This window comes from Mixophyes fleayi, chromosome 4, assembly GCF_038048845.1.
Source record: "Mixophyes fleayi isolate aMixFle1 chromosome 4, aMixFle1.hap1, whole genome shotgun sequence".
Lineage (NCBI taxonomy): Eukaryota > Metazoa > Chordata > Amphibia > Anura > Limnodynastidae > Mixophyes > Mixophyes fleayi.
The window spans coordinates 23,072,457-23,088,019 of record NC_134405.1 but is presented as its reverse complement, the minus strand read 5'-3'; the positions used below and the strand labels follow the sequence as shown (position 1 = coordinate 23,088,019).

At 37.7% G+C, this 15,563-nt stretch overlaps 1 protein-coding gene across 1 annotated transcript; it reads left to right on the top strand.

Moving 5' to 3' along the window:
• Window positions 1-551: 551 nt before the first annotated feature.
• LOC142150561 (extracellular calcium-sensing receptor-like) lies at window positions 552-11,906 on the top strand. The gene is made up of 5 exons (XM_075205760.1): window positions 552-662; window positions 1,717-2,547; window positions 4,549-4,731; window positions 8,275-8,398; window positions 10,996-11,906. The coding sequence occupies exons 1-5, from the start codon at window positions 552-554 to the stop codon at window positions 11,904-11,906; spliced, it is 2,160 nt and encodes a 719-aa protein (XP_075061861.1).
• Window positions 11,907-15,563: the final 3,657 nt, after the last annotated feature.

Sequence of the window (15,563 nt, the reverse complement as noted above, 5' to 3'; positions counted from 1 at the left end):
AAAACTAGATGATGGAGATCTTCGCCTATAGCAGCTGCCTTTTCCTTAGAGCTTGACGCGCTCACCGGTACTCGGATGCCCCCAGGACTTAGCTCTAAGTGTAGGGTGGGTTGGTAATGCAGGACCACAGCGGCGGGCCAGGAGACTGGTAGAAGGCAGCAGGTAGTCAAAATGATAGCCAAGGTGAAGGGTCACAGGCAAGCAGGGTAATCGATAAACACACCAGGGGTCGGGGTCACATTCACGGAAGCAAAGTCCAAGGTACAGGCAAGAAGTGTCAGGGTCACGAGCAAAACAGGCAGAGTCCAAGTAGTCCAAGCAGGGGGTCATACACGGGAGGTCAAACAGAGTATCCACAGGACAGGGCAAGGAAACAGGAGCAGGTCAGCAGACTAGTATAGTCACGCTATAACTGGCAGTGAGGCTTCAGACCTCACTGCCTTAAATACTACTGGCCACCAATCAGAGCCTAGCTCTGAACCCATCCACAGCCCCCTTTTTAATTAATAAATTACACTTAATTAGCCCTCAGGTATCACTTAGACTTGCGCATGCGCCCGGCTGTCCTCCGTTGCCGGGACGTGGCGCTACAGGAGATAGCGTCCGACAGTTGCCTTGGCAATGGGCGGGCTGTGCCTGGAAATGATTTCCCGGTTGTCAAGGTGAGTACCGCCGCGGCTCGTAACAAGAACAAGCTATACCAAGAGGTCACTTACCTAGGTTGTAGCATTCAGGCTATGTTTTGACTCCTCTAACTTTCTACATACCTGCTGCAACTGTTTTCACTTCTTGACTTCTTCTACATAAAGGTTGATGCCAGATCTACTGTGACTTAATGTACCCTAAATTGTAAACCTTCTACCCACAACAAATATTATAGCCTTTTGTTTTCTTTCTATTATTTTTCATTTAAAATATTGTCCCTCCTCTCCACTATAACAAAGATGGAGGCACATTGATTAGAAGGTTCAGCTTCTAATAAATCTAGGAAGTTCTCTTTGATATTGTGGATACTCAGTTGTTCTCCTGCTCTCTCTGTAGCACTTGAGGGAACATGGGTTTGTGGACTCCTCTGAATGCGTTACTCCTGTGCACACAGATACTGTCTACAGAAATATTTATCCATATTAGCTTTCATTTTGACATAATAGGTTTGAATATAATTGCTACATACAGGTTATTTTTCCACAATTACATTTTTTTGCCCACAATTTCAACAAAGGTGTTGTTATTATGGAGCAATAGCATGATTCCACAGTGCTTTAAAGGGTGGCAAAATTGTTAGTTCAAAACTAAACATTTATATAGATGTAAGGTTGTGTTTGGTATATGGGTATAGACATTAGGGAAACATGGAACAAAATTGAAGACATTAAGTGGAATGCTGGATATATTGGTACATATTAAGGGGTATTTGTTATGCTAGGCATCAATGAGTGAATGGTAGAGCAGAGGCCCCCATGGTATAAAACTTCGGAGCACTGTGATTGTGTCCATTCACCTCTAACACCACCATACATTTCTGTTATAAGTGACTGTATGTGCTCGACTATGGAAGTGTGGTACCAATAAAGGTGGAGAGCATGGCTGACATACCTAGTGTTAAGCATTCAATCATGCCAATTTAAGAATGGGAGAACAAATTCAAGTGTTGGTTCACATTATACGTTTATTCTCATTGTATAACTTATGTAATTTCACTGTTCTTACTTTCAGATCAGTCCAATTTCAAGTGTTTCTTTACTGAGTAACAAGAAAATGTTTCCATCTTTCTTCAGGACTGTTCCAAGTGATACATTTCAATCTATGGGACTGGCTCAGCTTGTTTTGAGCTTTGGTTGGACCTGGATTGGTCTTCTAGCTACAGACAATGATTATGGTATTCTGGGAATTCAGCCAATTAAACAAGAGATAATCAAGGCTGGAGCATGTGTAGCTTTTACTGAATATATTCGTCTAGGTCAACCAAATCGCAATGCTCCACATATAGTCAAGGTTATTAAGGAGTCAACAGTTAAAGTGATCATTGTGTTCTCTGTTGATGCCGATTTTGTTCCTATTGTGCAAGAAATGTTGAAGCAGAGCATCATAGGGAGGATTTTTATTGGAAATTCAGGTTGGTCCAGGTCCAACTTATTATCAGCAAGAAATTATTTCCAAATCTTATCTGGCACACTTGGTTTAGCTAGTAAAGATTATGTTGTACCAGGATTAAGTCAGTTCCTCAGCAAGATACATCCCTCTGAGTCTATGGGGGAGAACTGGTTGAACTTGTATTGGGAGAAAGTTTTCAATTGTAAATTTCTTTATGGGAAAAACCTTACTGGTTCCTTGGAGACCCCAGTAAAAGAATGCACAGGAGAACAAAGTTTAGATGATGTTAGGAACAGCTCCACCTACATCAGCAGCTTAAGATATTGTTATTACACATATTTGTCTGTAAATGTTTTGGCTAAAGCTTTGGAAGACCTAAAAAGCTGCAAGGACGGTGAAGGACCATTTTCTCATGGAACCTGTGCAGACATTTGGAATTTGAAACCGTGGCAGGTAATATAATGCCTAATTTTAGGAGTAGAATATGATTATGGGTCCTACTTATAAAGCCATAAAACATGAGCAAAGTCTTTTTCCGCATAGTTTAGGCATTTTTAAGTGAAATTATAATTTAAGACTAGAAAAGGGATAGAAGCGCTGGTATGTTAGACAATTTATTACTAAAATAACACAACATAAAAATCATATAAAATATATGATGATAATAAAATTCAAGGTGTACATATAGACATAGATATGGACAGTATAATATCAATATTACACATATATTGCACAAATAAGCCATGAATAGATATAATTGGAAAAGAGCTATATATAACCCTGTTAAATAGAAAAAATCCGGATAGAGTAGTTTACTGATGTTATGTACTGTACAGTCTCTTGATACTTTTTTATCCTTATATTTCCCATCAGGGATATAATCCTTACAAACTGTGCAGAAAAAATTCCAGCATAAAGGTGGTAAAAAGTCCGAAAAAGAACTATGTATACATGCGATATATATCTGTAAGGTGTTCCTATTGGTATAGTCAAATCCACTTTAAAGTGACAGTCCTATTATCCTTATAGAAGACCATTAAAAAGGTAAAAGGCTTGAACAGATATAAAGTTTCTTAATATCCTGACCACAACATCAGTTGATCATCACTTGCATGTCTAAAGTATTGTGGAAAGTATGTGCACGTACGGTTGGTGTTTTCCACTTATCTTGAGTTGTAAAAACTGGTCCACATCAATATCGGTCCACAGGCAGTAAGTCCTATTTCCGGGTATTTGACTTCAGGATATTATCTCTGCAATATATGTGTAATATTGATATTATACTGTCCATATCTATGTCTATATGAATACCTTGGGGCATATTCAATTAGCTTTTGGATTCGCGGTAACGCGCCGGAACAGCCGCAAAACGTAATACACGGTGGCGCAATAACGTGGATTTTCGTTCGCAGCCCATAGGGTTGCGAACGAAAATCCACGTTAATGCGGTACCGTAATACCCGCAAGAACGCTCACTTTTCACGGTAACGCGCGTTACCGCGAATCCGAAAGCTAATTGAATATGCCCCCTTGAATTTTATTACCATCATATATTTTATATGATTTTTATGTTGTGTTATTTTAGTAATAAATTGTCTAACATACCAGCGCTCCTATCCCTTTTCTATTTCCCCTTTGAGACATTCCAGTAGGATGTTCTGTTGGTAGCAGCTAGTATAGTTAGTAATTACCATATTGATCGGTGTCAGCACCGTAGAGCCCCTTTGCTCCTTTTTTCTTTAATTTAAGACTAGCCTAAAGCAGGAGAAGTCAGAGATATCTCCTGCATTAGGCAAAATAACGCACAATCGAGCAGTCACCATAATACTCAATAGGGACTGCGGTGTGGGCAATTTTATTATGCTTCAACCATGACCCCGATGGCTAGTGCCATCTAAAGATGGTGTTAGCATTCAATCCTATGGGAAGAGCATTGCAGGATAGGAAACTTTGGATTTCTCTCAGGCAACATTGCTGCTCTCCACTGTGCTGCTTAAAGCAAATGGCAACTGCGCATGTGTAACCCAGAGTCTTCATATGAATAGAGTCATCAGCGGGACAGCCCACTATCGGATGCTCCGTCCCAACATGACTTTATAGTACATTGCTCCTAAAAAGTAATCTGTCATTGTTGCAATGACAGAAAATATATAACGGGGCAAAAATATGACAATTCTTAAATAGGCCCCTAAGTCTTATATAAATACTGTATGTACATGTACTATTTATGTTCGACAGGTGCATAGTTGTATAAAATGAAACAACTGAACTAATCAAATTCTATCAAATGTTCTTAAAAATTAAATCCTGGAGCCTCATTTACTTGAAAGAAAGAAAATGTGAAACCACTCTTGCCTTTGTTTCTATGGCAATGTGATTGTGCACTTTATGTTGACTTCTTGTTTTCATTACTATTACTGTTAACAAATGATTATCTTCTCCCCCTCTTCACAGCTCACACACTATGTTAGGAAAGTCATATTCACAACCACAGCCTATAGCATTGTGAACTGGCAACTGAGTCCAGAAGGGACTGTGAAGCAAATTCACATTGGCAATTATAGTACTATAGCAACTCCTGATCAAGCTCTGACCATCAACTCAAGTCTGTTGCTGTGGCCTATGGGAGGTCAACAGGTGAGATGTCAAATGAAACTCCTGTCCATCTGTCGAGAAGAATTCTTCATTATTTGTTTAGCTGCTAAACTTCTATGTGATGACACTGAATGTAAGTGAGTCAAGCAGTTAAAGGTAAAGGGGTTATGCCCCTATCTTATATTTCAAATGATCAAGTACAACAGAAGTGCACATTGGATAAACTGCATAGTTTAAAGAATCTTACCTGGTCAGCATTTTGTTAGATACACAATGACAGGCCTCTTCTTAGCGTCCATGTAGAGTTGTCTTTATACTTATACATATGCATTTCCAAGCACATTAATTTATACAAAGAAAAAGGTTTTAAAACTCAAACTATAATAATGTCTGAGAAATGAATATGCACATATAAGATAACAATTTTATCATGGCATCTATACATGTCTAATCTCTGAAAAGACCAAAATATTTCTGTCATTTTCTGTGAAATTATCATTAGAAACAATTAGTTACATATCAATCCTGTATATCCAAAGTCCTCTAATATATGTTTTATAAATGACACTTCTCATTGCAGTCTGTTAAGATATTTCCCAGATTTTTCATAAATCAGGAATGAATTCCTTTATATAATAGAAATAATGCACTTGATGTTATATACAGGAGGGAATAATACCTCAGCCGTCAGGCAGCTGATAATGATCTCATTGTAATATACTTACTCTATTAAATTGTGTTGTGACGATTAGATTGAAATAGTAACTGCTGCCTTGGGTAAATTGACCATCACTCCTTATAGAGAATGTATGAAATATTAAAAGGCATTTGTATAGATAAAAGTGCAGTGTTTGCAATTTTCAGTCCTTGATCAAAGCAAAGCAAAAAAATATCACCTCTATAAATGATAATGCAATTGACACTCCTTAAATAAGAGAGTTTGAATGAAAAGAGTTTAACTGAGGGGAGGGGAATTCCATAGAAATCTTATTGTACTCAATGATATAATGTGAGGTGGAGAGTTATAAATCCAAAAAGTATGACCCAATTCAAAATCAGCATATAAACAAAGGCTAATAAAACCAGCTGAAACACCTCGAATTGGTTTCAAGCCAATAGGTGCAGGGGGGTTCGAATGTATAACCGGACAGACAAACAAACCAAATCCATCCAGTGGAATGCCCAGAACAGGGTCCCTGGGTCAAAGATCTTGCCAGCGTGCACCAACAGGAGGTCCGACTGGGTCCCGAAACCTCCTTAAACCTGTCCAGGATCTAACTGGACCACCTCACATTGGTTTCATGCAAATCGGTGCAGTTGTGTCTGAATGTATAACCGGACAGGCAAACAATCAAAATCTATCCAGTAGAAGGCCCAGAACAGGCTCCAGGGGTCAAAAAATTCTGGTCCGCGTACACCAATGGGAGGTCCAACCACAAGTTTAACCCCCTAATATGTCTTCTGGGATCCAGTGTTACCAGTCTGTGAACTTTTTGACCAAATCCCTCCAGTGGAAGGCTCAGAACAGGCTCTAAGTTCTGCCGAACATACACCAATGGGAGGTCTGTGGGACCCTAACCCCCTTAACACCTGCGCAGGATCCTCACGGTGGTTTCACGGTGGTTTCCGAATGCAAACAAACCAAATCCATCCAGTAGAGGGCCCAGAACAGACTCTCTGTGTCAAAGTTCTGGTTTATCGTCCACCAACGGGAGGTCCGACTGATACCTACATCCCATAGTATGTCTTCTGGGATCCAATGTTTTGACATTTTCATCCAAATCCATCCAGTGGAGGCCCAGAACAGGATCCGTGGGTCAGAATTCTGGCCAGTGTACACCAACGGGAGATCCAATCGGTGTCCCTAAACTCCTTACAATCTGGCCAGGATCCCACTGGACCACCTTGCATTGGTTTAATCCGAATTGGTGAAGGGGTGTCGAAGATATTCACCTACAAACAAACAAACAAAAAAAATTATTTTATATATAAATAGAGATATTGTAATGCAATAGCTGTGTTGTTAATTTGTGAATGAAATAGTCTTATTAATAATATAGGAAAGAGGCTGGTATTCTTCTAACTAGTCAGAGAATTAGTCCATCCTTTTAGTCCATTTGAATGGACTAAAGGTTGTTTCCTACCTATAAAATGGGGAACACCTCCCAAAATATATTCTCCACTTCCTTCAAGTCAATTAAATAAGCAGGGTTCACAACATGTAATCATGCAAAACTCTGGCAGTGAATCACACTTAAAAATAGAGAAGTAGTAAAATACATACTGAGGTGCAAAATGCAGATATACAAATAGACAGTATATGGAACCTCATAAAGATATATACAGCACATACAGACACATATATGGATATGGCACTTATTACAGATACACATATACCATATACTGTATATGATATTACTGAAATGCAGATATACACATTTTATTAAACACTCAGTGATATAAGCCAACCATAATTCATATAAATACACATTAACTCTATATATAAAAAAAAAAATCTATATACAAGGATAGGAAGATGGGGGCCGTGAGTCATATAACCAACTTTCAATACTCTTTATATATTCGGTGAGATCTTTTTGGCTGTTAGGTCAATAGTCTGTTTATTTCCTCTTGCTTGGGGAAAGCCAGGAGAATCCCAGTTGCTTTGTGCTATGACAAGACCCACCTGTGTATGGGAAACAAATAGGTGTGAAAGGGTTTATCAAAAGAAAGACACTTGATTTTCAAAAATGACAAATATTTTTAAAATTATATCACTATTACCAATGATTAATCTGGTACAAATAATCCACAGTCAGATGGGGTCAGTATACAGCGGGACAATATATAATATGCAAGGTTCCAAGGGTTAATCTAATAAACATAGTCCATCTGACTCAGTACTCATTGAGGCATTATAAAATAATCTAGGTTCCAAGGGTTAATTAGCATAGTCCACAATAAGGCTGTGTCAATACACAGAAAAGCATTGTATAATAAGCAAGCTTCCTAGGGCTAATAAACGTAGTAAAATAGTCAGAGATGTCAGTACACATGTTATCAGAGCCAAGTAGGTTAACTGAGAGCAAGGAGAAAGGAACTGGAAAACATCATTTCCTAGCACCAGCCATTTGCTACTTGTCAGAAGTTTGTTAGAGAAGTCCAGAAGTCTATGCATGCACAGAATACAAGCAGCATTGTCTTTCTCTTAGATGTCAGGAAACAGCCTAAATCACTGAAAACAGGTCATACGGGCAAGCTGTGAGAAAAGACTTGACTGAATAGGAAAGGTATGGTATGCCCGGTAAGAAGGATGGCATTCCTCTGGCACTGTTACTGTCACACATGATACATAGGAAACATGATTATGTTATATTGATTTCTTGGAAATATATATTATCACTACAGCTTCTTTATGAGGCTAGTATCTATTGATGCCAAATCTCAAAATAGTGTTATGATGTATTTCTGCCAATAAGCAAAATGCCTGGCCTTGTAAGTACCACAGCTATTGTACGTTTTTGCCAAAGCATCTGTGGTTTGTGCCACAGATAATAATATAATAATATGACATATTATCCCAAGGTGCCTCGCTCAGTCTGCAGTGAGAGTTGTCCTCCAGGATTCAGGAAAACAACTAGAACAGGACAACCTATCTGCTGCTTTGATTGTTTACAATGTCTACAAGGAGAAACATCTAACCAAACAGGCAAGTAAAAGACTTTTTCATGTACCCAGAGGAAGTGGACGAAGTGGGGATTTACACAGTGCTATGCCATTACCACCACTTCTCCTGCTGCCTTCATTGTAAAACTATCAAATTCCATTCACTTACATTCCCACAATTTCATACCACAACTTCTAAATTTCCACTTTGACCACTGCCCAGAGGAAGTCAAGACATTGGAACTGAAACATAAATCTGGAGGTGACAGTAGATGATCTATGTCAAAAATTATGTAAATGTAATCATCAAAATTGTGATAGCTACACAAAAAGCCTTTCCAGAGTCCTTGTACTAAATTCCAAGTAATGTGAAGCAGAATTAGTCACAAATTTCTGACCATATTATAATAATATCATTACTTCCATACAACCTATTAATATTAGGGTTTATACACCCCTCAAACCTGCAAACATTTGTTCTCTGTACATTTGGGGATTGCTTACGTAACTGGGAGTACGGAATAAGATATAATCTTTATCTTTAAATTACTATGATGAACCTTTGAATATGACATTTTAAATAGATTGTATTGCTATTTTAAAGAGTCTGTTGTTAAATTTACATTATGATGTACACATTGACTATTTTATCAACAAAGGATTTAAGTGGGCAGTCAGCGACTACAATTATCAACTGTAAAACTGTCCAATACTGACACAAATCATCAGAAAGATGAACCCTCTTCGGTACGACACAGCTGTTGTGATTGCAGTTGACGTCCTCTAAGTGAAATGGCTCTTTCTGCTGGTTTATACAAATTACATTAAATTATTTATTTATGTAGTGGTCTTAGCAGTCTGAAAAACATAAAAATGGTTGAGTTTCTTCTAAGCACTAAGCAAATCATGTCATACTGCCCATGACGGCACTGAGAAAATGCAACAGGTCAAATAAGAATAGTTTCACTAACTCACATCTAGAGTGTATATTGTGGCATTTGTATAACCTATAGTTGCTCTACCTATAAAATAGGTTACTCTTCACTATATACATATACTATACAAGTTAACCCGTGCATGATACTCATGCATTCTAGTCAAATCAAGCTACTTAAGGTGTTAAAAAGGTTCTTGTCATGCATTTGGGCCATAGCCCAGGCCTCCTCAGGGGAAGAGCGTTACTTCCCGACGTAAGCGCCCTTTTTTAACGTGGTTTTGTCCACATGTCACCACCTCATCATTCTTCTCCATCACCTCATCCTTCATCTTTATCGCCACATCTATCCAGATGTCTATCCAGACACAGGGATCTCTGTCAGCGGTCCTGAGTATCACACTCCTCTCACTCTGTCACCCCCGGCAACCACCAACCACTCGCCACTGTCACCCCCGGCAACCACCAACCACCCCCAACTGTCACTTCTCCTTTAAGAAATATATATATATATATATTTTAAATCTTAAATACTTTTACTAAATACTAAACACTTTTAACAATTAACAAATTAAATTAACAAATTAAAAACATCTTAGTATACCAAATTTCAGCCCTTTCTGAATTTTTTTTCCCACACACACTAAGAATTTAGTAGGTCAGTGTATAACTCCGCACAGCAGGTGGCGCTGAAGCTTGGTTTTATTTTTTCCACACACACACACACACACACACACACACACAGACTAACACACGCCACTAGACATTTATATTATAGATACTATAGAGATAAGCAACATTTTCAAAACTGTTCAATGGCCACATTTTTCTGAGTGACTAAAATGTTATCATCTCAGATTTAGTCATAGAGTATACAAACAGTGAAATGCTAAATGATAAATGCAGTACGGTATAGCATTCCGTGTGTTACAAAGTAGTAGTGCACAAAGAAGATGGTATTGCTGCCGCGAATCACTTGATCAGTACAAAATTTCACCATAGCTTTGTTCATCTATAATACTGTACAGACAAGGAGCAGGAGACTCTCAGTGACATTAATTTGTGCACAACACAACAGATCTACAAACACTGTTGTTTTCTGGCCATGTACAGATTTAATGGGGTCAACAATTGATATGTGGGACAAGATGGCGTGTTTCAAATATATTGTGTGTAGGATGAAGGGCAGAGTTGGTTACACCTCAGAGATACCTGGCATTTCTTATGACTAATTGTATTAGGACAATTATACACCAATTTATGCCAAGATTCTCAAACATAAAAAATTATTTTTCAGCCCAAAAGTAGTTAGTTAGTAGTTTGTTAGTAGTAGGTGTGCCCTTGTTTAAAAAAATATGTAGGACATGGCCAGATCTTGTAGGATCTAATATGGCAGAGGGAAGGTAAATATGTAGCAGGAACATACCTCTAAGTCGGCACTTAGCCTGTACAGTTTTATTATTTCAATTAAACACGATCTGGATAAATTTGTTTGACTAAAGAAATCAAATTGAATTTGTACATGGAACTAAAAATGTATAAAGTGAACATAAAAACAATGTGTAAGGAAAATTTTGTACCTTATAGTTTCAGTAGGTGCAGGAAGTCATTATTATAAACTCATTTCAACTGTTTCCTTTCAACACCAATCAACAAATTAATGACATGTAGATGTGTAATGGTACCATATATGTTCTATGTTCCAGATTCAATTACCTGCATAAGGTGTCTTTGGGATCAGTGGCCAAATCCTGATAAAACTAGATGTCTCCCAAAATTCATGGAGTTTCTTTCTTATGATGACGCATTGGGAGGAATTTTAGCTACAATCAGCATAATATCCTCGATTATTCCTGCACTTATTTTGAACCTTTTTATCTTATATAGACAAACACCTATAGTGAAAGCCAATAATTACTATCTAAGTTGTTTTTTATTGATGTCACTGTGTCTCTGCTTCTTGTGTTCTTTAGTATTTATAGGGTACCCCCACCATGGGAAATGTCTCCTGCGTCAGGTATTATTTGGCCTGGCCTTCACTTTGTGTGTCTCAAGCATTTTGGCCAAGACTATCATGGTGGTATTTGCTTTTATGGCCACTAGACCAGGCAGCAATCTGAGGAGATGGACCTCACCCCAATTGTCCTATATGATTATTTTTACCTGTGTCCTGCTACAATTCATCTTATGCATCACATGGTTGTCTGTAGCTTCTCCATTCCAACAATATAACACTAATACTAAACCTGAACTCATCATTGTTGAGTGTAATGAGGGATCACCTATTGCATTCTGGACCATGCTAGGCTATCTGTTTCTTCTGGCCACCATTAGTTTCATTGTAGCATTTCTGGCTCGTAGACTTCCTGACAGGTTTAATGAGGCCCAGTTTATTACTTTTAGCATGTTGGCCTTCCTCAGTGTCTGGGTGGCTTTTATCCCAACCTCCTTTAGTGCTCAGGGAAAATACACTGTGGCAATGGAAATATTTGCCATTTTGGCATCCAGTTGGGCTCTGGTGATCTGCATGTTTCTCCCCAAATGTTTCATTATATTGTTCAGACCAGATAAGAACTGCCGACATCTCATAATTAAAAATAAAAATTTAAATCAATAAACATTTAATAAATAGCAACTGATTAATGGCAAAATATGCATTGAATATATATATATATATATATATATATATATATATATATATATGTATATATATATATATATATATATATATATATATATATACAATATTTTGCTTATTTATGGCTTAGTCTCTGGATATGTTGGGCCTGATTTATTAGAGAAAATAATGCAAAAAATTGAGCAAGTATTCTCCTGGACAAAACAATGTCACAATGCAAGTGGTGCAAATAGGTTTATTATTTTGCACATAAAATAAATACTGTCTATTTTTCATGTATCACACAAATACCTGATAGCTTTATTTGTGCACTGAAATTTAAAGTTGATCTAGAACATACCTCACCCCAACTAAAAATTCTGCCATCACATTTTAATTTTGCCTCCCCCTCCAATACAACATGGTGTTGCCAAGATGAAAAGTTACTATTTTTAATTACTTTTTTTGCTTTACTTTCCTTAATGAATCAGGCCCATTAAGTTTATCCCAAGAATGTTTAGTAATGATGTTTTTCTCTTTATTGTATATCAGAGAAAAAAAATGTTTATGTTGGGAAATTATCATAAATGATTTCTAGCATAGGTCACTAGAGTGGAGAGTAGGTGACAACCGATTAATATGAATGACACTAGATGATTTTTAAGGTTTGTTATTTCTTTTTTGTCTCTGTTATATTTCAGTAACATTTAACTTATTGCTGTCCATAATACAGGATTTATTATTAATTAACCCAATCCACACAACCTGAGGCAGCCTTAGAAGAGTCTTACCTGGAGACATGCACATATATCTAGATGACGTCTGCAGTTTTCTTGGATCTCTTTAATGAATAGTTACAATCTTATAGCTTACCAGACGGATGACTGGTTAACAGTATTAGGGATAAGAAGTTGCGGGTTACCTACTGGTCATGTTCATCAGACTTGAGACTTGTTTTACAAATAGAGGATGGCCTTAAAAGGTTGCATCTGTTTATGTATTATATAATTATTATAATTATACGCATTAATTTGCACTACTGTGCCGGACAGTAGGGAAAACAGAACTTACAAACAACTGGATCATGGAAGACAAATTTAATTCAGATAGAACAAAACAAAGGCTAGGGAGGACCCTGTATATCAAGAGCTTACAATCTAATTTGAAAAGGGCCCCCAGGTCAGAGTGAGAGATGGCGAGAGTTTTAAGGGTGTACTAAAGGGAAAAGCATAGGCCAGACATGGCTTATAAAGAGGCAAGTTCTAATAAAGAGATGGGTTTGCTGAGAGTACTTAAAGTTAGGCAGGCACTAGGTGAATCTGAGAGGGTTGTGCTAGAGATTTTGTTTAGTGCATAGAGGTCTTGTAGGCGTGAGTGAGAGATGGTTATCAGAGGCGAAACGCAGGTCCCCATATGGACATATACAGTTGTAGCCACTTATTTTTATGTAACTCATTTATTTTTTAAACTAAAATCATTTTGATTTTTGCGTCTATATACATTCTTTTTTTCTATTCTGTACAATATACCATTTCATTTAATCCCACGTAGAAGATCTTTACTTTAAGTAGCATAAATCTTATAGACATTATCTTAGAATCGTCCTATAAATCATTATCTCCTTTTCAACATCTCTCTGGAGGAAAAATAAGTATGTCTCCTGGACACAGTCCGTCTGCAACACTTATGTTAAAGAAAATATAATAATTCAAGAGATGATGAATGTATTCTGAAGAGTTTGACCTGTGGAGCCATCATTTGACATCACAGGTTATATTGATCCAAAAATGTGTATAGTCTATCAAAGTATTTGATTTTGTATAATGTAATTGATGTAAGAACATTTCAATGCAACATTTTACCCTATATGCATTTCCTAGATATTAGGATGATTGAGATGTAATATTATTGAAATAAACACCTTTGAATATAAAAAAACCTGAAACAATAAGAAAGAAAGGTTTGCCAAAAGCTAGAAAGAATCTCCAGAAATATGTCGGAAATCGTGTGCTTCTATATATGAAAAATATTTTTTATTTTGCCAAAAAAATAATTATTAAAAAACTTGATATAAACAGATTTCGATATCTGAAAAATAACTTATAACAACTAGATTTAAATACTAAGGAATGGATATACAAGAGTCAACAAACGGATTCAGAAACTACAACATACTCATACATGCATCTTTAACAGTATATATATCTTAGTTGTCAAAACAAAACAAAAATCTGTATATCTGTTAATGTGTTTTTCAAGAGATTATAATCACTATACTCACTGAATTGTTAGAGAAAAAAAAACCAAACAAACAAAAAAACAACAATCTTACCCAATCAGGGCTGGATTAACCCTAGGGCTAACTGGGCTATAGCCCAGGGGCCTCGGGCATCCAGGGGGCCCTTCAAAGTCCTCAGCAGCATTATTGATTAGTCCGGGGGCGGGGGCGCCCCCAGCCCGATCAATGCTGCTGAGCACTGTCAGTGCAGTCATCCGTCCCCGGCGCCGCTCAGTAATCTGCTTACTGAGGAGATCTCGCGAGAGTTCGTGAACTCTCGCGAGATCTCCTCAGTAAGGAGCTTACAGCACGTCGTGGAAGGAGGACTGCACTGACAGGTAAGTGCTTTGGGGGGGTCTCTCAGGGGGGCGGCAGGCGGCTCACATTGGGGGCCTCACGGGGGAATGGAGGCCCCTTAGCCCAGGGGCCTCCATTCCCTTAATCCGGCCCTGCACCCAATGTAGCAGGTAGGATGTTAGGGAAAGGGAATCCCTTTCAAAGGGTGTGATGATCCTTATGCAAGTCCAATAAATTATGTTACACTGTCTCGCATAGGAGCTTGAACTCCAAGTAACCACCCCAAAGAATAGTTTATCAGAGTGTTGAGCCACAGCTCAATCTACTATATAGGCTACTGTGGTAGGTTGGCTGTTAGGAAAAAGGAATCCCCTCTTCTGTTTTTCAATACAGCCTCAGATACAGTGATTCCAAAAAGAAAGTATAATGGTTTTCATACGAGTCTAATAGATCCTGTTGCACTGTCTAACACGGTAGCTATTAGGGAAGGGAAATCCCCTCTTCCAATTAGCAGTACAGCCTTAATTGCAATGGTTTCATAGCAGGGAGAAGGAATCCTCATACAAAGACCGTGAGTGCTGTTACACTCCGAAAAAGACAAAATATGTGGGCACCAAAGGAATCCTACTTAGTCCTGGTTCATCTCAGTTATATAAATATCAGTAGCAAATGTTGGAAACATAATATTCTGACGCGTTTCATCAGTAAGCAGCTGACTTTCTCAAAGATTCTCCAGATTCTCATTAGCAGTCTACTTATATCAATGTTCATTCTCAATTAGCCCTTGCACCTGCAGTTTTAATCAATGTACCCCTATGGTATTAACCCAGGTAACAGCTTGTATTCATGATAATACTAAAAGGGAACTTTAAGTCTTCCTAAATCATAACACATCAAAAAATAGAATAGTTTTAAAAGATTAAAGAGGAGAGAAAGCTTGAGTTTGCACACTCCCTCACAAGACTCAGTTTAACCCCAAAAACTACATATCTTATCTAGTAACAATACCAAGCCTGATGAGGGAATATACTATTCTATGATACATAAATACTAAACAAAAATATTTTTCATACAGTTAAAAA

Excerpts from the sequence above, each read along its gene's own strand:
- LOC142150561 (XM_075205760.1), top strand. The coding sequence starts at position 552 with ATGCGCCCGGCTGTCCTCCGTTGCCGGGACGTGGCGCTACAGGAGATA. Across the intron at positions 2,548-4,548 it reads GGAATTTGAAACCGTGGCAG|CTCACACACTATGTTAGGAA; the intron begins GTAATATAATGC and ends CCCTCTTCACAG. Across the intron at positions 8,399-10,995 it reads AGAAACATCTAACCAAACAG|ATTCAATTACCTGCATAAGG; the intron begins GCAAGTAAAAGA and ends TCTATGTTCCAG.